At 55.8% G+C, this 22150-nt stretch overlaps 2 protein-coding genes across 9 annotated transcripts; one reads left to right on the top strand and one right to left on the bottom strand.

The window, feature by feature from the left end:
- Positions 1-29: 29 nt before the first annotated feature.
- On the top strand, positions 30-6540 carry ACD (ACD shelterin complex subunit and telomerase recruitment factor). Of its 4 annotated transcripts, none has more exons than XM_086351220.1 (13): positions 30-558; positions 692-860; positions 960-1096; positions 1241-1334; positions 1421-1497; positions 4730-4774; positions 4887-4921; positions 5101-5156; positions 5236-5332; positions 5412-5498; positions 5677-6050; positions 6183-6274; positions 6354-6540. In XM_086351220.1, the coding sequence occupies exons 1-13, from the start codon at positions 425-427 to the stop codon at positions 6430-6432; spliced, it is 1476 nt and encodes a 491-aa protein (XP_086207346.1). In that variant the 5' UTR covers positions 30-424; the 3' UTR covers positions 6433-6540. The 4 variants fall into 4 exon arrangements, with proteins under 4 accessions (XP_086207346.1, XP_086207345.1, XP_086207343.1 ...); XM_086351219.1 differs by having other exon boundaries at positions 6165-6274; XM_086351217.1 differs by having other exon boundaries at positions 5005-5156.
- CARMIL2 (capping protein regulator and myosin 1 linker 2) lies at positions 6499-18597 on the bottom strand. 5 transcript variants are annotated; one of them, XM_086351061.1, is made up of 39 exons: positions 18444-18597; positions 18083-18177; positions 17935-17985; positions 17613-17675; positions 17364-17488; positions 17141-17232; positions 16874-16944; positions 16683-16756; positions 16463-16538; positions 16296-16384; positions 16097-16191; positions 15930-16016; positions 15734-15846; positions 15543-15620; positions 15359-15435; positions 15166-15270; positions 14924-14993; positions 14706-14787; positions 14517-14613; positions 14378-14435; positions 14101-14273; positions 13761-13923; positions 13580-13681; positions 12289-12417; positions 12093-12206; positions 11748-11908; positions 11580-11667; positions 11188-11337; positions 11026-11092; positions 10306-10541; positions 9366-9466; positions 8919-9282; positions 8711-8833; positions 7827-7863; positions 7602-7673; positions 7276-7497; positions 7061-7141; positions 6736-6813; positions 6499-6649 (listed from the first exon to the last, which is right to left on the bottom strand). In XM_086351061.1, exons 1-39 carry the CDS (start codon positions 18481-18483, stop codon positions 6549-6551), a joined length of 4200 nt encoding a protein of 1399 aa, XP_086207187.1. In that variant the 5' UTR covers positions 18484-18597; the 3' UTR covers positions 6499-6548. The 5 variants fall into 5 exon arrangements, with proteins under 5 accessions (XP_086207187.1, XP_086207185.1, XP_086207184.1 ...); XM_086351059.1 differs by having other exon boundaries at positions 6736-6845; positions 16683-16944; XM_086351058.1 differs by having other exon boundaries at positions 16683-16944.
- Positions 18598-22150: the final 3553 nt, after the last annotated feature.

Here is a 22150-nt window from a genome sequence, read left to right as displayed (position 1 = left end):
AGCGTCCCCGAAGTCTAGGGGAGGGGCTTGGCCAATCCGAGGGGAGAGTGAGAGAAGTGGTGTTTATTGAATACTGTGTACTCTTATTTCCACTGGCCTAACGAGCCTGGTAGGCTGCAGTCCATGGGGTCGCTAAAAGTCGGACACGACTGAGCGACTTCACTTTCACTTTTCACTTTCATGCACTGGAGAAGGAAATGGCAACCCACTCCGGTGTTCTTGCCTGGAGAATCCCAGGGACGGGGGAGCCTGGTGGGCTGCCGTCTATGGAGTCGCACAGAGTCGGACACGACTGAAGTGACTTAGCAGCAGCAGCAGCAAGACTAAGCATTTTGTAGATGAGGAAAGTGGAGGCACGACAAATACTTGCTGAACTCCTTGAGGTCACAGGCGTTGAAGTGGCTTCGAGCCACTCTCTCGCACCATGCTTGGAACCAGCCTCAGGTTCCAGAGCTCTCCCTCTCCATCGGAGCCAGTTCTTGGCCCCTTCTTGCCCAGCGCCACAGGAGACTTGAAGAACGGCCCCAACGCCTTGCCGCTGCTTGGAGAGATGCTCGGGTAAGCGTAAACAGGACGGAATCCAATTGAACAGAGTTCCCGACCAAGACGCTCTCGTGCGCACGCGCGGGCACGCTCCTGGGCGGGGCCTCGACCTCTAGTCCCGCCCAGACGTCCGGCGTTTCCCCTCTAGCGGCGAGGCGGGGCCGCGTCGCACGGGAAAAACGCGGGCTAGAGGCTACCTGCGGTCTCCAGCAGCGGGAATGGCAAGTTTTGGGGGCCTGGTCCTGCGACCCTGGATTCGAGAGCTGGTCCTAGGGTCAGACGCACTCTCAAGCCCGCGGGCGGGGCAGCTGCTCAAGGTGAGTTCCGCGCCCCCCCGACACACACACCCTTCTCAGTGCCCCGAGACCTGGGCGGGGCCCCAAGGCGGTGGGTTTGACGCCGGTCGCCGCCCTCAGGTACTGCAGGAGGCCAAGGCCCAGAGCCCGTCCGGTGCCCCTGACCCGCCCGACGCGGAGGCCATGCTGCTTGTATCCGACGGGACCCACAGTATCCGATGCCTAGTGACGGGGGAGGCCCTGAACGCCTCAGACTGGTGAGAGAGGCTCCACGGAGCTTGGGAACTTTGGAGTCGGGTGAGACAGCACGAGCCTTGAGCCCTGAGCCCGAGGTGGGCGGGTCCCAGGCGGGCAGGGCTGCGTTTTGGCGAGCGCTTCAGTGAGGACCGCGCTCGCCGCAGGGAGGAGAAGGAGTTCGGCTTCAGAGGGACAGAAGGCCGGATACTGCTGCTGCGGGACTGCAAGGTCAGCGTCCAGGTCGCCCAGGGAGACACGGTGAGTGGTGAAGCTGGCTTGGGTGGATTACTGGGCCTGATTTCCTGAAAACTCCTGAGACCCGGTCCCTGAACTCACCCCTCCAGCCCGCGGAGTTCTACCTCCAGGTGGACCGTTTCGCTCTGCTGCCCACGGAACAACCCCGGGAACAGGTGACTGGTTGGTAAGTGATGCCTCCACTGTTGAGCTGTACTCTTCACCCAGGCCGGGCTGGCGTTGGCATAGGCCTTGTGGGTTTGAGGGCTTGGGGCTTTAGTAACATGGAGCGCTTGTTGTTTTTGTTCATTTGCTAAGTTGTGTCTGACTCTGTGACCCCATGGACAGCAGCACACCAGGCTCCTCTGTCCTCCACTATCTCTCGGAGTTTGCTCAAATTCATGTTCATTGAGTTGGTGATGCTATCTAATCATCTCATCCTCTGCTACCCCCTTCTCCTGCCTTCAGTCTTACCCAGCATCAGGGTCTTTTCCAATAAGTCAGTTCTTCGCATCAGGTGGCCAAAGTATTGGAGCTTCAGCTTCAGCAACAGTCCTTCCAATAGATATTTAGGATTTATTTCGTTTAGGGTTGACTCGTTTGATCTCTTTGCATTCCAAGAGAGTCTTCTCCAGCACCATAATTCCAAAGCATCAGTTCTTCAGCACTCAGCCTTCTTTATGGTCCAGCTTTCACATCCATACATGACTACTGGAAAAACCACAGCTTTGAATATATGGACATTTGTTAACAAGTAATGTTTTTGCTTTTTAATGCACTGTCTAGATTGATCATAGCTTTCCTTCCAAGGAACAAGTGCCTTTTAATTTCATGGCTGCAGTCACTGTCCGTGGTGATTTTGGAGCAGAAGAAAATAAACACTGTCACTGCTTCCACTTTTCCCCTTCTATTTGCCAGGAAGTGATGGGACTGGATGCTAATGATCTTTTGAATGGTGAGTTTCAAGCCAGCTTTTTCACCCTCCTCTTTCACCCTCCTCACGAGCTCTTTAGTTCCTCTTCACTTTCTGCCATTAGAGTGGTGTCTGTATATCTGAGGTTATTGATTTTTCTCCCAACAAACTTGATTCCAGCTGTGATTCATCCAGCCTGGCATTTCACATGATGTACTCTGCATATCAGTTGTACTCTTTTCCCAATTTCGAACCAACCAGTTGTTCATGTCCAGTTCTAACTCCTGCTTCTTGACTTATATACAGATTTCTTAGGAGATAGGTAAGGTGGTCTGATATTCCCATCTTTTTAAGAATTTTCCAGTTTGTTGTGATCCACACAAAGGCTTTAGCATAGTCAGTGAACAGAAGTAAATGTTTTTCTGGAACTCTTCTGCTTTCTCCATAATCCAGTGTTGGCAGTTTGATATCCGGTTCCTCTTGACTCTTTGAAACTCAACTTGTACATCTGGAAGTTCTTGGTTCACCTATTGCTGAAGCCTAACTTGAAGGATTTTTGAGCATTACCTTGCTAGCATGGAGTGCAATTGTCCAGTAATTTGAACATTTTTGGGCATTGTCCTTCTTTGGGGTTGAAATGAAAACTGACCTTTTCCAGTTCTGTGGTCACTGCTGAGTTTTCCACATTTGCTGACACATTGAATGCAGCACTTTAACAGCATCATCATTTAGGATTTTAAATAGTTCAGCTAGAATTCTATCATCTGCACTAGTTTTGTTTGTAGTAATGCTTCCTAAGGCCCACTTGACTTCACAGTCCAGGATGTTTACTTCTAGATGAATGATCACATCATCATGGTTATTGGAGAATTATGGCCTTTCTTGTATAGTTTTTCTATGTGTTCTTGGCCATCTCCTCTTAATCTCTTCTGTTTCTGTTAGGTTCTTACTGTTCCTGTCCTTTATCGTGCCCATCCTTAGATGAAATGTTTCCTTGAAATATCCAGTTTTCTTAAAGAGATCTCTAGTCTTTCCCATTCTGTTCTTTTCCTCAGTTTCTTTGCATTGTTCACTTCAGAAGGCTTTTTTTTACCTCTCCTTGCTGTTCTCTGGAACTCTGCATTTATTTGGGTATATCTTTCCCTTTCTCTCTTGCCTTTTGCTTCTTTTCTTTCCTCAGCTATCTGTAAGGCCTTCCCAGACAACCGTTTTGCCTTCTTGCATTTTTTTCCTTTGGGTTAGTTTTGGTCACCACTTCCTATACAGTGTTACTAACTTTTGTCCATAGTTCTTCAGGCACTCTGTTAAGTCTAATCCCTTGACTTTTTTACCTCCCCTGTATAAGCGTAAGGGATTTGATTTAGGTCATACCTGAATGGCCTAGTGGTTTTCCCTACTTTCTTCAGTTTAAGCCTGAATTTTGCAATATGGAGCTCATGATCTGAACCACAGTCAGCTCCAGGTCTTGTTTTTGCTGACTCTATGGAGCTTCTCCATCTTTGGCTGCAAAGAACACAGTCTGATTTCAGTATTGACCATCTTGTGATGTTCATGTGTAGAGTTGTCTCTTGGCTTGTTGGAAAAAGATGTTTGCTATGACCAGTGTATTCTCTTGACAAAACTCTGTTAGCCTTTGCTCTGCTTCATTATTCTGGTTATTTCTTGATTTCCTGCTTTTGCATTCCAATCGCCTGTGATGAAAAGAACATCTTTTGTTGGTGTTACTTCCAGAAGGTCTTCATAGAACCGGTCAACTTCAGCTTCTTCGGCATCACTGACTGTGATGTTGAATGGTTTGCCTTGGAAATGAACCAAGATCATGCTGTCATTTTTGAGATTGCACTCAAGTACTGCATTTCAGATTCTCTTGTTGACTATGAGGGCTACTGCATTTCTTCTAAGGGATTCTTGCCCACAGTAGTAGATATAATGGTCATCTGAATTAAATTCGCCCATTCCCATCCATTTTAGTTCACTGATTCCTACCTAAGATTTGATGTCACTCTTGCCATCTCCTGCTTGGCCACATCCAATTCACCTTGATTCATGGACATAACGTTCCAGGTTCCTGTGCAGTATTCTTTACAGCATTGGACTTTACTTTCATCACCAGGTACAGCTGAACATCATTTCCACTTTGACCCAATCACTTTATTCTTTCTGAAGCTTTTAGTAATTGCTCTCTGGTCTTCCCCAGTAGCATACTGGACACCTTCCAACCTTGTGGGGGAAGGCGGGGCTCGTCTTCCAGTGTCATACCTTGTTGCCTTTCATACTGTCCATGGGGTTCTCCAGGCAAGAATACTGGAGTGGGTTGCCATTTTCTCCTCCAGTGGACCAAGTTTTGTCAGAAGTCTTCACTTCTGTGAAGTCTTCACTTCACTTCACCTGTCTGTCTTGGGTGGCCCTTCAAGCATGGCTCTAGCTTCACAGAGTTACGCCCCTTCACCATGACCAGGCTGTGATTCATAAAGAACAGTGACTGCCTACCACTCCTCTTTTCCAGCAACGAGGACCCAGATGTGCGGAAAAAGCTCTGTGACTGCTTGGAGTGAGTGTGGGGTTGGTTTTCTTGGGTCAGGTGTGGTTCAGTCAGGGGGTGACAGATCTGTGTAGGTAGGCTTCAGGATTGTCCCTCAGACTTGTCCCCTCTGTTTCTCTAGGGAGCACCTTTCAGAGTCCACGTCATCCAATACAGGTAACCGGCAACCCCACTGCTTCCTTAGTAAAGCCTCCCCTCCTCCTCTGAGCTTCAGCCCATCCTCTGATCCCCTGCCCTAGGTCTTTCACTGTCCCAGCTTCTGAATGAGGTAGAGGTGGACCAGGAGCATCAGAAGGCACTAGTGCGCCTGGCTGAGAGCTGTCTGATACTGGCAGGTCCTGACACGGCAGCCCCCATCACACCCTGGGCTGCCTCTCGCTGCAGAGCCATGGTCAGTCTGGGGCTTCTCTTGGGAAATGTCAGCGTGGGAAGTTGGGCAAGGGCCCAGACTGAACGTTCTCATCCCACAGGGAGAAGCTGTGTACACTGTCCCCAGCCTACGGCTGCACATCTCTGAGAATGACCAGCAAATCCTGAGCTCTCTGGGCCCAACTCAGAGGGTACAGGGTAAGGAGGATTGGAGAGGTCAAGAGGGAGGTAAGCCTGCCCAGTGCCCCCAGTGCTGATAAGCCCCCTCCACCCCCAGGCCCTGAGCGATCCCCATCACACCTGGCTCTGCAGGACCTGTCGCTGAGTCTGATCTCCTCCCCTCCTTCCTCGCCCAGTTCCTCAGGTAAGGTGATGCTCAGGCCCCGTGTTCTTGCTGCTGTCAATCAATTAGGTGCCTGGGCTCTGAAAGGGTACCCAGCTGGGCGGGGGTGAACACAGTCCCTGCAAGCCTCCGCTCACAGGTCCTTCAGCTGATCTGAGCTGAGGGGACTGTGCCCATGGTGAGTCCCCCTCCTCCTTAGGAACCCCTGCCATACCCAGCCACCTGCTGTCAAAGGAGAACAGTGCCAGCGTCAGCCTTCTGCCTCCTCTGCCCTTGGCTGCTCCAGACCCAGTACAGAAGGGCAGCTCCCAGCCCCTGTCAACCATCTGCTCAGCCCACGGCTCCCTGCCCCCCGGGTCCCCACACCCCAGCAGTATACCCAACACCCCACTCCTGAGCTGTACCCCAAGCCTGTCACGCCTTGGCCATGCCCCCAGTATACACCAGACCCATGTAAGCAGGGCCCAGAAACCTAGCCTGGAGTTCAAAGAGCTTGGGTTACCCCCCAAGACCTTGCATCATTCTCCAAGGACAAGAACCACCAAGGGAGCCCTGGAGTCCAGCTGTGTCTGGGTGAGCACAGCCCCCCACAGCTGGAGGGTAGAAGTGGGTGGACCTTGGGTAGAGCTGGGCTGGGGGCTGGGGCAGCCTTGGATGAGGTTAGAGGCCTTTTTGGCCCCTTTCCAGACACCATGTCCCCTTCAGGACCCCCCAGAGAGGCATCGTGATGGTTCTGCCTTCCAGTATGAGTACAGGCCACCTTGCCCCTCCCTGTGTGCCCAGGTGCAGGCTGCCAGGTGAGTGCCTGGGGCTGCCCCTGCTGTCTTAGTTGCCTGTCCCCGTCCCCCCGACCTAAAACCTTGGTTCTCTTCTCAGGCTCCCTCCCCAGCTCGTGGCCTGGGCCTTGCACTTTTTGATGGAGCCACAGCCAGACTCTGAACTGACCCAGATGTGAGGGCTCATAGGAGGATATGTGCACAGGTCCAGGCCTGGGGGCGGATAAACAAAGCTCCACACTAGCTTCCTTTGAGTTTTTTAATAAAATAATCTCATGCGGCAGAAAGGAAGAGGTCAGGGGTTGGGGCCGCCGCCTCTTTGGTTTGTGGTTGGGGAGGGTGGGCTGGAGGGCTCTGTAGACTGGGTGGGTAGAGGCTCGGCTTCAAGGCCAGATCCTGCACAGAAAGAGAGGGAGAGAGGAAGGGTTAGGACTGAACCAAGCAGCCCTGCCGCCCTCCCAGCTGGCCCTGGCCCCCCTTACCTATGCTTGGAGATGGAGGCGCCTCAAGCTTTGGCCTGCGCTTGAGGACAGGGGAGCGCTGTAGCCGCAGGGGCCGGTCTGTGGGATACAGACAGACCTGGGGAGGGATGCTAAGGGCCCCCCTCCCAACACTTACTTGTCTTTGGAGCCTCTGCCTTCCCCTCACCCTCCCATCCCCGGCAGTGGTGGCTCCTAGCCTTCTGCCTCCAATTTTTCAACCCCTCAGGACACTGGTGGCCCTTCAAGGACCAGAGCCACAAAGGGAGCCCACTCTTCCCCCATCTCCTTCTGTATTCCAGCCCACAGGGAGGTGTTTCCCCCTCACCAGCAGGGGCCTGGAGCTGGTCCTCATGCACAGACACTGCTCGTCGCCCTGCCAAACGGGGCTGCGGCCTCAGCCAGCCATCTGGGGGAGGCCAGGGGGGTCAGGGTGTGGGCCCAACAGCCGCCCTTGCCTCCCACCTTCAGGGTCTGAGTTCCCAGAGGGGACTCCTCCAGTCCCTAGCCCAGTATTGAGTGGAAGCTGGGGTATTTGCTTACCTTCGTTCCTGGAGCCTAAGCAGGGATCCTCTGGGAGGCCCAGGCTGTCTGGGGAGGGACTGGATCTTCGGGGGCTTGGGCTTGGACATGGGGACGGGGGGCCCGGACCATCCTGTTGGCCCCAACCACGGCCTCTGAGCTCTGCATTCAACTGTTGCCCCAGTGTCTTCCAGGTGGCAGACTCAGGCCCTTGGCCCCCTGGCCCAGGTCTGCATGAAGGGTCTGTGGGGAGAGGGGTGTCAGCCAAGGCCTGGGTCAGGCAATGGTCCGATCCCCTGCAGCTTGTCTGTCCCCACGTGCTCCCCAGCACTGTGGCTCTCACTCACCAGCAGACACTGAATGGGTGCGGGACTTGATCGAGATGGGAGGAGCCTCTGTGGAACTGTCCATAATGTCACCTGCAAAGGCAGAGTCGGGGGCTTAGGCACCAGACCTTAGTGAGGGGAAGAAAAAACATGGCTTCTACTCCTCTTACCCCCAGGAGAGCAAATCCCTGTGGACTGTCTCTTCCTCCCCCAAAATATACTGCACCAGCCCAGGGTCCCACTTACCATCTGAGCCAGCCTTCTTGATTTCTCCATCTTTGCTCTGTGGGAAACAGGGAAGTCAAGCTTAGTCCTGTCCCACCCTCATGCTAGCCTTGTTTTCTTATGTATTATTGTTCTGTATCTGCCACTAACAGCCACCATGGGTTGGGCAAGAACATGGCAGACCCAGTCCTGGTCTTGGAGCTCGGTCTGTGGTGGCGGACAGTTAACACAGAAGCATATGCAGGCACAAACACATACAGTGACTTCTCAGTTCTGTGATTCACTTCCTATAACTTAGTGTTTCTAAATTCAAGCTGAGTCTCACTTCACATGTGTTTTGATTTTCCTGCAAAGTTATTATAGGGTTAGTCCATAGGGTGGTGATTCTTACTAGGAACTGTGATCAGAGAGTGGCATTAGCAGGATGCATGGAAGAGTCAAGGAAGGTCCATAGGGAAACCGATGGAGGAAGAGGGAGGGACCTTGTGTAGCCTTTGGATGGTGGTGAGAGGCTGAAAGTGGGGCAGAGAGGAGTTCCAGACAGCGGAGCCTGTATGGAGGTCCTGAGATGCAGCTGGGGTTGACAGCAGTGAGATGAAGGCAGTGACCAGGGCTGAGGCCCCGTTGGGCCCTGAGGCAGGATTAGGAGTCAAGTCCCCTAGAGGATTTGCTGTTTCAAATGAAGATGACTTTCAAAAGTCAGATTTCTATTAGATCTGCAGAGAATGGGACTGTCACCACTGCAAGGAGGAGATACTGGTGGCCTGGGTCAGGGCGGAAACCAAGAGGGAAGAAAGGGTGAATCTGACAGACCTGTCAGGAGTCTCCTGGTCACATAAATCACCCACATAAAGCTAGCCGCGTGTCACCTGCCTCATTTCCCACAGCACCCCTTTCCAACTCACTTGCTTCCTCTTGCCTTCGGCACTCCCACTGCCTCTGCTCACACCGATCCTCTGCAGCATCACTTGTACTCGCTGCTCAAAGGATGGGGCCAGCTCTGTGTCTCCCCGCTCCAGGGGCCGCCGCTGGGGACAGAGACACCGAGTGGTGAGAGGGCCTGCTGCCCCAACCGTTCCAGGGGAGCCCTTGCTCCTGGTCACCAGGCCTCACCTTGTCGGGCCTGGCACCCACTGTCTCCTCCTCCTCAGCAGGGAGCAGTATCAGGGAGTATGCCTTGCTTTCGCGGGTGTATCGAGGCCGACTCCTGCGGGTTGGGTCTGGGCTGCTGGTGCCCCCCTCGGCCCCTGCAGCAGGCTCCTCACCACGGCCAGGACGGGCCGGTGGTCGAAGCAAGTCCCCGAGTGTGGTTTTTCGAGAGCGGGGAGCCGCGCCAGGGCTGGTCTCAAGATCAGGTCGTGACCCACGTGTTGAACGAGGCTTCTTGAAGGCAAAGAGGGTGCCCAGCTTCTTGCGAAGTGTACGGGGCACAGGGGTGGTACCTCCCTCGGCTGCCGGGTCCTCCTCGGGGGCCCAGCTGTGGGAACAGTCAGCAGTGAGTGGGAAGGCCCATGGAGCAGCCCACCCTCTCCCCCACCCTTGCAACTGCCCCTTACTCACAGGCGATCCTGGTGGATCAGCCTTTTGGAGAAGAATTCCTCCACGCCCTCATCCACGCGGGCACTGAGCCCATTCCCTTCCTGCGGCAGGGCTGGGGGCACCTGAGAGACACCACAGGGTTAAAGGGCTGAGTTCAGTTGTGACTTCTTCCCACCTTCCTTGTCCAGCGGCAGGCTCTGGGCAACTCCAGGACCTGGGAGCTGCAGTGACCCTTTGGAGCTGCTGTTACGAGCTCCCCCACTGTCCAGCGGCCGGGCAGAGATGCTGGTTTCACATACCCCCCTCACCTGTACTTGGCCCTGGACGTACACAGCTCACACCCATTCTCGTCCCACTGAGTATCCTAAACACCCCAAACCACCTGGTCACCAGCAGACTAAAACCCAGGTGTCCCCTGGGTCGCACGTTCCCACTTGCCACCCTCTCTGCTCCAAACAGTCCCTGCAGTACCCTCCACCCCCACCCCACTCGGCCTGCTGCCGGCTCAGCGGCGCCTGCTGCTGCGTCAGACCCTCTGGGGGGCCTCAAGCAGGCTCCTCCCCACCTCCGGCCCTGTGCCCACGACCCGCGCCAGTACCCAGCCCACACATACACCCGCGCTGGACGTGGGGTAGACGCAGGACTGTCCCCATGGGAGGAGGGGGCAGCATCTTTCAGTAACCCTGGGGTTGGGAGGGTAAGACAGACACCCCCTCTCACACATCTACCCGTGCAGCAGCCAACCCAAGGCAGAGTCCTACCCCAGGCGCTCCCCCAACGAAATCCACACACTCGTGACCCCGCATGAGCATGGCTTGAGGAAGGGGGTGGCCAGGAAGACGCTAGAACTCGGCTGCGTGACCCCACCACCCACCTCCCTGCCAGCCATCACCCTTAAGAGCAAATGGGCCGCCTGAGACCCCCAGTTCCACGAGCTCTGGAATGGGGGTAGGGCGCTCACCTGGGGGCCCCCCGGCGGCGGGCGGTGGTGGTGCTGGCGCCGCGGCCGCGGTCGGGTCCGGGTCGGATGGCGCAGGGGCTGCCCGGAGGGCGGCAGGTCCATGCGAGGCAACGGGCCGGCCGGGGGCCCTGGGGCGGCGGGGCTCGGCGAGCCACGAGCGGATGGCCCCGCCTGCGGCTCTGCATCTTCCCCCGGAGCCGCCAGCTCGGGCTCCGGCTCTAGCTCCTCAGCAGCACCTGAGTGGAGTGCACCAGAAGAGCACCGAGCGCCAAGCCCGGGGAGGTGGCGGCGGCGGCAGCAGCGGTGGCAGTGGCGCTAGGGTGGCGGGGGACCCGCCCAGGGCGTGGGGAGGGGCTGGGCTACGCCGCCCGCCCCCCTGCCCGCCCCTCCCCCGCTGCCGCTGTCCGTGGTGCTGAGCGCGGCCCCGAGCGGCGCGCGGCCCCGCGACGCCGCCAGACATGCGCATCCCGCGGGTTGGAAAGGGAGGGGGCGGTAGAGTAGGGAACGAATCGAGAGAAGACTGTGTCCCGGCCCTGGTCTGAGGTCCCACCCTGTGCTAACTGACCCCAACTTCATAGTTGTACGGGGTCTTGGCCTGGCCCACTGAACGGTCAGGGAGTTCCCAGGGCAGAGATGAATATATTGTGTCCAGGTGGCCAGGTCTATCTAATGGAACTTTAGTCCAACCTGAGTAACTCTTCCCCTGGGGCCCTGACTTACTGTGAGTGGAGGAGTCCAGATGAAGACAGTGGAGTGATTCAGGCCATTTCTGTGGAGGACTTTCATCCTGGTGAGGAGGGCACAAACTCAGCCTGGGGTCCATACTCCAGAACAAGATGGGAAGATCTAGTGTTCTAGGCCCAGAGTTCCGCGACCACCTACCTTCTGCTCCTCTTCATCATCCTTTTCTTTCTCCTCAGGGAAGAAAAGACCTTCCAATTCCCCAGGCCCAAGGGGGCTGGACTCATCTCCATCTAGGGCCGGTATGACAGGGGGCATTGCCTCTGTTGCCTGTTGAGCCAGACTCTCCACCTGCAATACCAGGCACCCCAAAGATGGGGAGACAGGGCCTCAGCCATAGTCCTATCAGTGCTAAGAGAACCCCTAAATACTGGGCTACATGACCCCAAAAGACATTACAGAATCTCTGCAATGCAGTGGCCATGTGTGTATGTAAGCACATAATCCCTGCTCAAGACATTACAGAACCCCTGCAAGGCAGTGACCAGGTGTGTGTGTGTCTGTGTGTGTGTAAGCCCACAGTTCCTCCTCACCAGCCGATCCCGGGCTGCACTCAGACCTGCCACAGCCTGAGCCACAATACTCTCTGCCAAGGTCCCTGTGACTGACAGGCGCATGTTCCTGATGGTAACAGAGGACAGGGGTTAGTGTGCTGTCTTTATCCAGTCTAGCCCGGTCCTGCCCAACCCAATCCAGCCTACCTGAGCCGAGTGAAGGCATCTTGCAGCAGGTGCTCTGGGAGCAGCTCTGGGAGACCCCTTGAGCCCCCAAGGACCCCTTCTAGCTGCTCCCTCCACCTGGGACCCTGCAATGTCTGTGGGCAGAGACTCCTTGTTGTGTCCAATGTGGCCTGAGTGAAGTCCTGGTCGAAGGTCAGAGCACAGTGAGTTTTGTGGCCGGGGCCCAGCTTCACTGGCTTGGGGCTCCAAACCCCCAAAGAACACTGGGGGTTACCACAGACTCGGGATACCACAGTCACACCTCTGGATGGGGGTCAAGGCTGCATATGGGGAAGGGGGGCAGCTGGGGCCAGGGCACTATCTCACCTGAATGTCCCGGCGGCACACCTCTCCCACCTGTCCCAGTAGGCCCTCCAGCTTCTGCCGCAGCTGCCATTGGTGGCTTGGGGAACTTCCAGCCTCATAGAGAATGGGGAGAATCTGGAGGCCAAGGAAGAAAAGGAGTTGCAAGCTGACCTCTAACTAAGAGGGAAGCGTCCTCGTGGTGGGAGGGAGTGCTCACGCTGAGAGAGAAGTTGGCATTTTGGATGGCATCCTCAGCCTGGTGCACAGCAGCTTCACCCTGGGGTCCAGCCCCACAGCCCAGCAACTCCACGTGCTCCTGCACCGACTGACACAGTTCATTCACTTCCTGGGGGGCAAGAGGACTCAATTGTAGCCTGGTCCCCTCCCTGGCCCCAGATCCTGACTGCCCCCTTCCCAAGGTCTCTGCAGGGTGGGTGAGGTCCTGAAGCTGACACCATCAGGACAGTCACTTGGGAATCTTATCTGTTCAAGAAGGGAGAGCAGTGTCTCCTTTGGTTCATTGCAGGGACATTATATATACTTCCTAAACGTCCAGAATAGGAAGGAAAAGAGTGGTTAGTCATGTCAGTGTTTTAGAAGTTCAATCTGTTCATCATCGACCTAGAGGACAGATTGAGGAATGGAGAGAAATGCGAGTGAGGAGCTGTGGAGGAGAGACAAGGGGGAAGCAAAGGATAGTTGAGTGGGAGTAAGGAGCGGTGTTTGAGAATGGGTCAAGATGCAGAACCAAGGAGGTCTGTGGGGGCTGCAATGTGGCCAAGAGAGACCTGGACTGAAGCTCTGTCCACAGCATTTGGTGGGTGTGGGCACCAGTGAGACTGGGCTCCAGAGTAGAAGAGTTTTGTGAGAAATGGCGAGATCATTTGTAGAATGTGAAGCTCTGAAGTTGTCAAGATGCCTGGGCTCTGGAGCTTGGGAGAGAAGTGGGATTTTGGAACAGGTGGATGGGGAACATCTCACCAAGTAGTGGAGGGAGATGAAGCCAGAAGAAGGGTCTTTGGGTTGGGCCACAACAGAGAGGGAAATTCACAAGTGGGGCTACAGTTGGGGATGGGGAGAACTGATTGAGGATTTAAAATACCTCCTGTCTTTAACTAGGGAGCCTATTTAAATGATTTAAGGGAATTTCCTGTGGTCCAATGGTTAAGACTCCATGCTTTCACTGCAGGGGCCTGGGTTCATTCCTTAGTTAGAGAAATGATATCTCGCAAATCAGCTGTGTGCAGTAGCCTCCCCACGCCCAGTTTTTTTAAATTGAAAAAAAAAAAAAAAAAAAAAAAGCTTTCAAAAGGCAGCTAGTAGTGTTATCTGGGGGAGCTATTTCAAGAGCTATCAGTTCCACTGCAGATCAAGGAGAAGGACTTGTCTGGGACAGTAGGATTCAGGCACACTGGCTACCCTCAGACTCATGGTGTCTCTCAGCAGCCACAACCCTCCCCATTCTCTACAGTCTGTTGGTGTTCAAGGCTCAGTAGGGGAACTCTGACCTGTTCGGAGGGGTCTGACCCCAGACCCAGGGGCTTCGGGCAGGAGGTGCAGTCAGTAGAGGTGTGGTCTGTGCGATTGTTCCTCAAGAGACAGGCTTGAATCTGGGCACAAGAGAGCCTGAGAAGTGGTAGGGCAGGACCAAAGCACAGGGCAAGGCAGGGGAAGAGAGGGAACCCCCACCTGATGCACGGCCCGTGCTGTCAGTTCAGGACGGCTGCGCTGAGCCTGGGCCACATCGTTCAGTGGCAGAGGCATGGCCTTCAGGCTGTGGTTCTGTTCCAGGGCCTGTGCCACGTCCAGCAGGCCCAGAGCAGATGTGTGGTTCCGGTCCCAGACCACAGACCTGGGCCAGGCTGGGCTTTAGTCGGGGACGGAGCTCTGCAAGGAGCTCCCAACCCCTCTGGCCTTTTCATTAGCACCCCTGAGCTCCACCTGCTCTGCTTCATTCAGCCCTACCCCAGTAAACCCCTCCATACACGCCCTCTTCCCCCGTTGGTCCCACCCCTGTGACCCCGCCCACCTGAGCCTCGTGTTAACCCGAAGCGCCTTGGCCAGCATCTTGGCACCCGTGTCCCCCATGGCGTTGCCGCTGATATCCAGGGCTGTCAGGTTAGGATTGGTGCCCAGGGCCCGGAGCAGGACACCGGCGCCCAGCTTCAGCCGTGACTCAGCCACAGACAGAGACTGCAGGGGCTGGGGTTAAGAGAAAGCCATTTGCAGTTGGAGTCAGGGGCCAGCAAGGAGGACGGGTCTCAGAAGCCATTGCCTGAGGATCCCACGTGGTCCCGTGAACTCACACAGTCGTCATCCTGCATGAGCTGAACAATCCGGTGCAGGACGTCGTCCAGGGTCTCCCTGTGGGCGGGGGCAGCAGTTGGCAGAAGACCCGGGTGGTGGGGTGCAGTTGGGAGGCCCAGGACGGGGGTGGGGGCTCACTTGCACCGGACGTTGAAGTTCCTTCCAAGCGCCACGTGTCGCAGGGACCGACTCCTCCCGATGGCCAGCACCAGAGTCACCATGTCTGAGCCAAAGCCTGGGGGGGTGGCTCGGGTCACACACAAGGCGAGGCTGCGGGGGGTGGGAATTTGGTGGGTGGTGGGAGGATGGGTTTCCGGGCGGCCTCACCATTATCTGCCAGATTCAGGGAGCTCACTGCGCCAGCATCACACACCAAGTCTTGTATCACCTGAGCACCCGCTGAGCGCAGCTGAAGGTGGGAAGTGGAGCGTGCTCAGGCCAACAGGCCACAGGTGGGGAGGATCAGGAGCCCAACGGTCCAGCACTCCCACCTTGCAGCCCCAGCCCCAAAGGGCAAGTCCCGCGGCTCCGGGCAGGCTGCTCACCTCACACGCGCTGAGGTCCAGGTGTAGGTCATTCAGGTGCGTGTTGAGCGCCAGGCCTTCCAGAAGCGCCCTGGGAGAGGGTGTCACAGGGGATAGCGGAAGCTGGGAGAAGGGTCCCCAGAGCAGAGCGCGAACAGCAAGAAGGAACGATGCCCGGGAGATCAAGGGTGCGGTAAGAGCGGAGTGAGGTGCCGAGGTGAAGCCTGGGTGTTGGCCGACAGGCGAGGGCATGGGACACTGACCTGAGTGCGTCGGGTGGCAGTTTGCAGCCCGCCAGGCCCAGGTGCCGAAGCGTCCCGGCGCGGCTGAGGAAGAGTTGCAGAGCGTCGGGCACAGCCCTGGACTTCCTGGGGTGGGGAGTGGGCAGAGTGGGCGTCCTGGCGCGGGGAGGCGGGGTCCGGCAGAGTCCTGCCCCCTCCCGCCCCGCCCCCTTACGTGCGGGAGAAGACGTTCCTCGAGGCGTCTAGGTGCGCCAGGCTGGAGCAGCCGCCGCGGGACAGCGCCGCGAAGAGCTGTGAGAGGAGGTTGTGAGCTACACCGGCCGGAGGACTGAGCACCCAGCCTCCAGTCGCCCTTGGGCCACAGGCCTGCCCAGCCCTACACATCACCCCCCACTCACAGTGTCCAGGGCCGTGTCGGTGCCTGCGAGATTCAGGAACGTCAGAACGTTAGGACGGCTCAGGAAACTATAGAGGCCCTGGCGGGAGGATGGAGATGGGAAAGAGTCAGGGATCACTCCACCAAGAGCTTCCCAACACCCCACTGCCTGCGGCGGCATCCCCAATCACCTCCCTAAAGACAGCCACTCACCCCACGGTCCTCCGAAGCCCCCAGTGCCCCGGGGTTCCCGGAAAGGTCCAAGTGGGTCAGGGCAGAGTCAAAGGCTGAATTGGAAGCCAGTGCCCGGCCTAGAGCCCTCATTCCTGGTGATGGAGGACGGGGGCTCACCATCAGGAGACCCCACCTCCCAGCTCCACCACCCCACACCATCCTCGGGCCTGCCTACCTCGCGGCGTCAACCCAGTCTGCGCTAGGCTGAGTCTCCTCAGGGCTCCAGGATGCTTCTCTAGGTGTCTGCTAAGGGCAGCCACACCTGCGGGATGGGGGTAGTAGCCGTGTGGGTCTCATCACCTCCAGCACCAGCCCCCAGGGCTTCCCCGGGCTCAGGTGTACCTCGGTCATCCAGCAGGTTCCCAGCCAGGCTGAGCTCCCGCAGTCCCGAGCTGGTGTGTCCCGCCAGTGCCTGGGCTAGTCGCCGGACAAAGTCTCTGGGGACCAGACCACACCCCCCCCATGTGTGAAGCTTTGAGCCTGGATTCCCCGCTCCTCCCCAGGCCACTAGTCTCTCCAACCCAAGCCCTGTCCCCCCTACCCCCTCAGGCCACAGGTCTCCAGCACCAGCTCCTCCAGGTGGGATGACTGATTCATCATGTGCAGAATCTGTTCTGAGACCTCAAGGCTCTGAGAACCAGAGTGGGAGAGAGAGCTCAGCGGGCTGCCCACTGACCCACCCTCCCCGCTCTCCCCTGTGCTTCTCACCAGCTTCATGTCCACGCAGGAGAGGCACCGGAACCAGAGATTGTAGGACAGGGCAGCCACACTCAAGGCCAGGTCCCTGGGCGGAAGAAGGGGCAGGAGCAGAGCTCAGGACCCCCGAGCCAGATCTAAGTCCAGTATCCCCTCTCTCCATGGAGAAGCTAAAGCCAGGAATGTGGTTCATGCAGTCCTCCCCTCCTCACAGCCCTGGCGGGTCACTCACCGACTTCCCAGATGGCTGAAGTCTCCTAGGCTGAAATGGCGGCAGCCCTGACGATGGTAGATGGTGTCCACATCCTGGGTGGGAAGAAAGTACCTCCAACTTGCTTGGGACCACAAGAGGTAGGGGGGACTTCTCAAAGCACCAGGGGAATTAGATGTCTCCAGAGCCCCCAGAGAGGGCCCTACTCTCACCCACTGAATCTCCTCTCGGAAAGGGAAGCCATTGTAGTCACATAGGGCCTCGTATGTCTCCGAGAAGCCCCCTGGGTTGGCGCCAAGGGTGTGATGGGGCAGGAATTGGGGCAAGAGAGAGACAAAAGGTCAGAGATGGAGAATGATCAGCCCCAGGCTGGGTAGTGGCTGAGTGGTTCTGTTCAGTTTGTTGAGCCCTTCAAATCCAGGGGTCATGCAGGAGGGGGTCAGCTGGAAGCCCTAAGTGGCCTCCGCCTTGGCCCTTACCACAGGGGCTGCTGGGTGAGGTGGCTTCTGAGGAGCTGCTTTTCTCCAGCCGAGCCAGCATGGAGGGGGGTGTGGGCCTCCGGAAGAGTTTCCTGAGGAGGGGGATGAAGGAGAAGGGGGCAAGGAACTTCTAGGCCCTGGGAGTGAGACCCCCCACAGCAACATCCAGGGCACCCCTCGATGCCCCCCTTCCCTGCCAGCCCTGTCAGCTGCTGGGCCTCACCCAAGGGTTGAGCGAGGGAAGACCTTCCTTATGGCAGCAGCGATGTGCTGGGCCAGCTGTTCCAGGGCAGCCACACCAGTAAACTCCAGGACCAGTTCAGGCAGGGACTCCAGCTCAAAGGTGACCTGGGGGTGGGGGTGGGGTGAGGGATGGGTTCCAGGGTGAGGGATGGGCTCCATGTGGGGGCGGGGGTGGGGAACGGAGGACAAGACCAGACTGCAGGCCCCGGTGGGGTACTAGGGGTCTCACCTGAGGGGGTGTCTCCTGCAGCACCATGGCCTGGACCTCCAGGTAGCTGAATGTGCAGTCCACCTATGGAGTGCCTGGGTGAGCTTGGACCAAAGCCCAAGACCCAAAGCGCAAGACCCACCCTCTTGGGAGCCCAGTCCTTTGTGCAGCCTGGATCTCAGAGCCAGACCTGTCTAGACTCCAGTCCTGCCTGATGTTGGCAGCCCAGTGCTGTTGGGAGGGCAGAGTCCACAAGGACAAGATGGACAACGTCACAGATGCAGCCCTCATCAGGAAAGCTCCTAGAGGGCAAGGGGGCGGTGGCCGGGCTGTTGGGACTCACCCTCAGAGGGAGGCAGGTGTGGAGCAGGTACGCTCTCCATCGGAGCAGCGCCTGAGGGGAAAGAGTGTCTCACACCTTGAGCAGGGCAAGAGGCTCCTTCTGCTTGGGCCCCAGTGGCCCTCCCAGGCAGGCTCTGCCCCAGCCATACCAGGACATGACCTTGCTCGGCACCCTCCCGCTCTGGCAGCCAGGTTTTCAGCAGCAGTTCTGCCTCCTTGGGCCACAGGAACTTGGTGATCTCGCCTGTGGAAGGGCAGTCTGCTGGGAGACGGTTCCTGCCATGGAGGTCAGTTCGTGCTCACGGTCTGTGGTCTGTATGGGGCTAGGGGACCTGGGGTCATCTACGGGGCCAGCTAGGAAGCAGTGGAGTGGATCTGGGCCGCCAAGCCCTCCTGATGACCAAAGGGAACCACTTGCCGGGTGCCCCGGGACTCTGGGTGGGCCACTGGTTGGTTCCGGGGCCGCACGGCTTCCTCCCAGCCAAGTAGGAGAGAAGGACCGGCGCTTACCTCGCAGCTCGCAGGATATGCCGTCGGGGGTCTGGGCCATGCGGCCGGCCCGGCGGCCGGAGCTGGCCCAAGGAACTCAGACGAGAAATGGTAGCAGCGGCGGGTGAGCACAGGAAGCCTGGGGCCCCGGCAGCATAGCAGCCACCTGCTCCTCCTGCAGCGGAAGGTACGCACCGCTTCCTGCCCCCTGCCCGGCTCCTCCCCGCCCGGCCTCCGCGGGCCGGGAGATGTCAGGCGGGTACGAAGGAGGTGGGCAGATGCCAGCTGCCCGCCCGCGCCGTCGCTACTCTGTAAGGGTAGATCTGAGGAGGGAAGGGAGAGGTGTGCCCGGGAGGGTCTCGCACGTCGCGTGCCTCTTTTGGTTCCTAGCCCCCTAACTTCCACCCTGCTACAGTCCCTCCTGAGAGCACCAGGGGGCGCTGCCCGCTCGGGGAATCTGCGGCCCGCCTCGGCCAGTCCCCTCCAAAGCCCAGCGAGGGAGGTGGACCGCAGGCAGGATACATAGGGCATCTGTTCAGAACGGAGCATCGGATTTCTCCTAACCCTGAGGACCCTATCTGTTGCTCCTAACCTGGAGTCCCTCACCGCGTCGGAGAGACACAAACTGTTGAAAGGGTGGGAAAAATACCAGATGAGCCCAGATGCCCTTCTCTGTGGCAGAGGTCCTTAGCTTTCATCAGGTTCAAGCTGGGTCAGGGCCAGAAGGTGCCACTGCAGGGAGGGGTGGAGTGACTCATGAGCAAAGGTAATGGATGTGGGGGTCCTCCCATGTCTGCCTTCTCCCAGAGCTGGAGAGAGCTTGGGGAGGGGGAACCACTAAGCAGAGAGGAAAGCTACTGTCTGCAGGACTAGGTGGCCATCAGGTCATGGGATGCATGATGCCCTATAGAAGACCAGGGACCTAGATTCTGGAGAGTTGACAGGAGGGGATTTAACCTTTTTCTTCCATTACAATCTAATTAAACTCTATGAGAAGAGAAACAAGCCTCGGCCTTGCCCATAGCTCAGCCAGGCAGGGTGAAATAACCTGAGAGACACTGGGCAGTCCCTTGGTTTCATCCCACCTCCTGCTACCCCTCCTCACCTTGAGGCCTGGAGACAGTGAGAGCATTTTTCAGTCATCTGACCATCAGCAGCGTCTCCCCCTGCCCTGAGGACCACCGACGACTAGGACAAAGTGGAAAGTAGAGATTGAATCGTAAAAAACTTTGCAGGAAGCCACCTCCCTTAAAGCCAACAGGCCCAGCTGTGGCAGCCCAGGGGCTACAGGGATGGACTCAGTTGGAGAGGGAGCTAAGTTCCTGCCAACAGAGGCGAGAGGAAGTCCTGCTCTGCTGCCTCCTAATCCGAAAGGATGGAGTTCAAGTTAAGACTCTGGGAAGACCACAGAAGCCATCAACTGCTTCTAGGGCGTGAGCTCACACACAGTATGGCCAAGTGGTCAGGAATCAAAGTTCTGAAGGTACGTTGCCTGAATTCAAGTCCTGACTCTGCTTAACAGCTGTTTGACACTGAGTAAATCACCTCATCTTTCTGTTTTGGGCTTCCAGTTCCTGTTTTCTAAGCTGGAACTTTAAACTTACCTCGGAGTATAGAGATTAAATGTTTATTAAGAGACGTGCTCACAATAGTATCTGGAACTCAGTGAACACTCACAGTTGCCAAGTCTTACTGTGACAAACGTAAGACTCCAGAACAGAAGGACAGAAAACCTTCCTCCCTGGGATTTTTCTGTTCAGAATGATTCGAATGAGAAAAACAAGAGGGAATAAATGCCAAAGGCTTCGAGCTGCTCCCAGGTGGCGGGATTCTCAAGACCAACAGCCACATTGGTAGCATCAGCCCTTGTCTATAGTGAGTGCTATGGGAACAAGCAGAGGGCTGTGGAGGAGGAAACCAGATCAACCTGGAGATCAGGACAGGGGCGCTGGGCTAGCCACATATCTCCTTAACTGCTTGCTGTCAAGGTGGCAGTGACAAAACAAACATAATTGCCATCAGAGGCCTAGAGAACACATGGGACTCAGCTCCCACAAGTGAGTGACTCAAGGAGAGAAGCCTTCAATTTGTTCAAGACCGTCTGTGTGTTCTAGACAGCGTGACACCCTGTAGGCACTCAAGAAATGCTTAGAGCTCATAGTGAGGAATAAGCCTCGCCTGTTCCAGCAGTACAGGATGACAGGCCAGGCTGCAGCTCCCGGAAGTGCCACAAGGTTCCTGTCAAAAGTTCTCTGGTGCGGAGTACTGGGAGAAGGTTTTACATTTAATGGAGTCATACAGGATGTATCATGGGGATGTGCCAATGGTGAGGATGGGTAGGGAGGTAGGGAGGGAATCAGACATCAGAATGTCATTTTTCTTGCCCCCTCCCCAAGCAAAACCAATCTGCTTGTAAACAGTTTGAATGTACACAATAGAAAAGCTATGCTGAAAATACAGATAAACTGCTTGCTGTTCTATTAAAAGATTTTCTATTATATTAAATTTATTTGGGGGGGGGGGGACCATGCCACATGGCTTGCAGTATCTTAGTATTCCGACCTGGGATTGAACTTGGGCTCCTTGTAGTGGAAACATGGAGTCCCAACTACTGGACCACCAGGGAATTCTCTATAATTAAAAAAACTTTTTATAAAAATAGCTAGCTAGTGGGAAGCTACTATAAAACACAAGAAGCTCAGCTCGGTGCTCTGTGATGACCTAAATGGGTGGGATGGAGGTGAGGTGGGAAGGAGGTCCAAGAGGGAGGGGACATATGTATACATATAGCTGATTCACTTCATTGTACAGCAGAAACTAACACAACACTGTAAAACAATTATACTAATTTAAAAAATTAAAATTTTTTAAAAAGCTGCCTGCCCACTGAAACAACTCAGGTAGCAGGTACTCTGCTCCCTTGTGGCAGTAGAGGTTAGCCCATGCATGGGATAGAGAGCAAATGCCCTGATAGCCTCAGTCAATCCAAGTTGCTGACTGCCTGGTTCATAGTCCCAGATGATACCAATTTTCCTGGGAGATCCCACTGCATGAACACTACCAACCAGCCAAAGACCTCACACATCTAGTCTTCTGTACTTACTTTTCACTGAAAACCGGTAAGTTCAAATTCTGCTTAAAACCCCCTGGACTTCCTTAGTGGTCCAGTGGTTAAGATTCCATGCTTCCAATGCAGGGGGACAACGGCTTTGATCCCTGGTCAGGGAAGTGCCTCATGCCATGGGGTGTGGCCAAAAAAAGAAAAGCACCCTATAATTACCTTGAGATAATAAAAGCTATTTATGACAAACCCACAGCCAATATAATACTCAATGGTGAAAAGCTACAAGCCTTCCCATGAAAACCTGGAGTAAGACCACAATGCCCACTTTCACCTCTTCTCTTCAACAGAGCATTGGAAGTCCCAGCCACAGTAACCAGACAAGAAAAATAAAAGGTATCCAAATTGGAAGGAAGAGGTAGAATTATCATTATATGCAGATGAAATAATACTATATATAGAAAACCTTAAAGACTCCACACAAAAGCTACTAGAACTGATAAATGAATTCAGCAAGGCAGCAGGATACAAGATTACATAGAGAAATTGGCTGTTATTTCTTTACACCAACAATGAAACATCAGAAAAAATGTACAAAATGTACAAAAATCAATACCTCTTAAAATCATAACCCCCCAAAACAACACACTTAGGAATAAACTTCACC

This window comes from Bos grunniens, chromosome 18 (genome assembly GCF_055505025.1).
Source record: "Bos grunniens cultivar Pamir isolate PY7600 chromosome 18, Bosgru_T2T1.0, whole genome shotgun sequence".
Classification (NCBI taxonomy): domain Eukaryota; kingdom Metazoa; phylum Chordata; class Mammalia; order Artiodactyla; family Bovidae; genus Bos; species Bos grunniens.
Note: the sequence above shows the minus strand (reverse complement) of the source record. Positions and strands in the feature narration are given on the sequence as shown.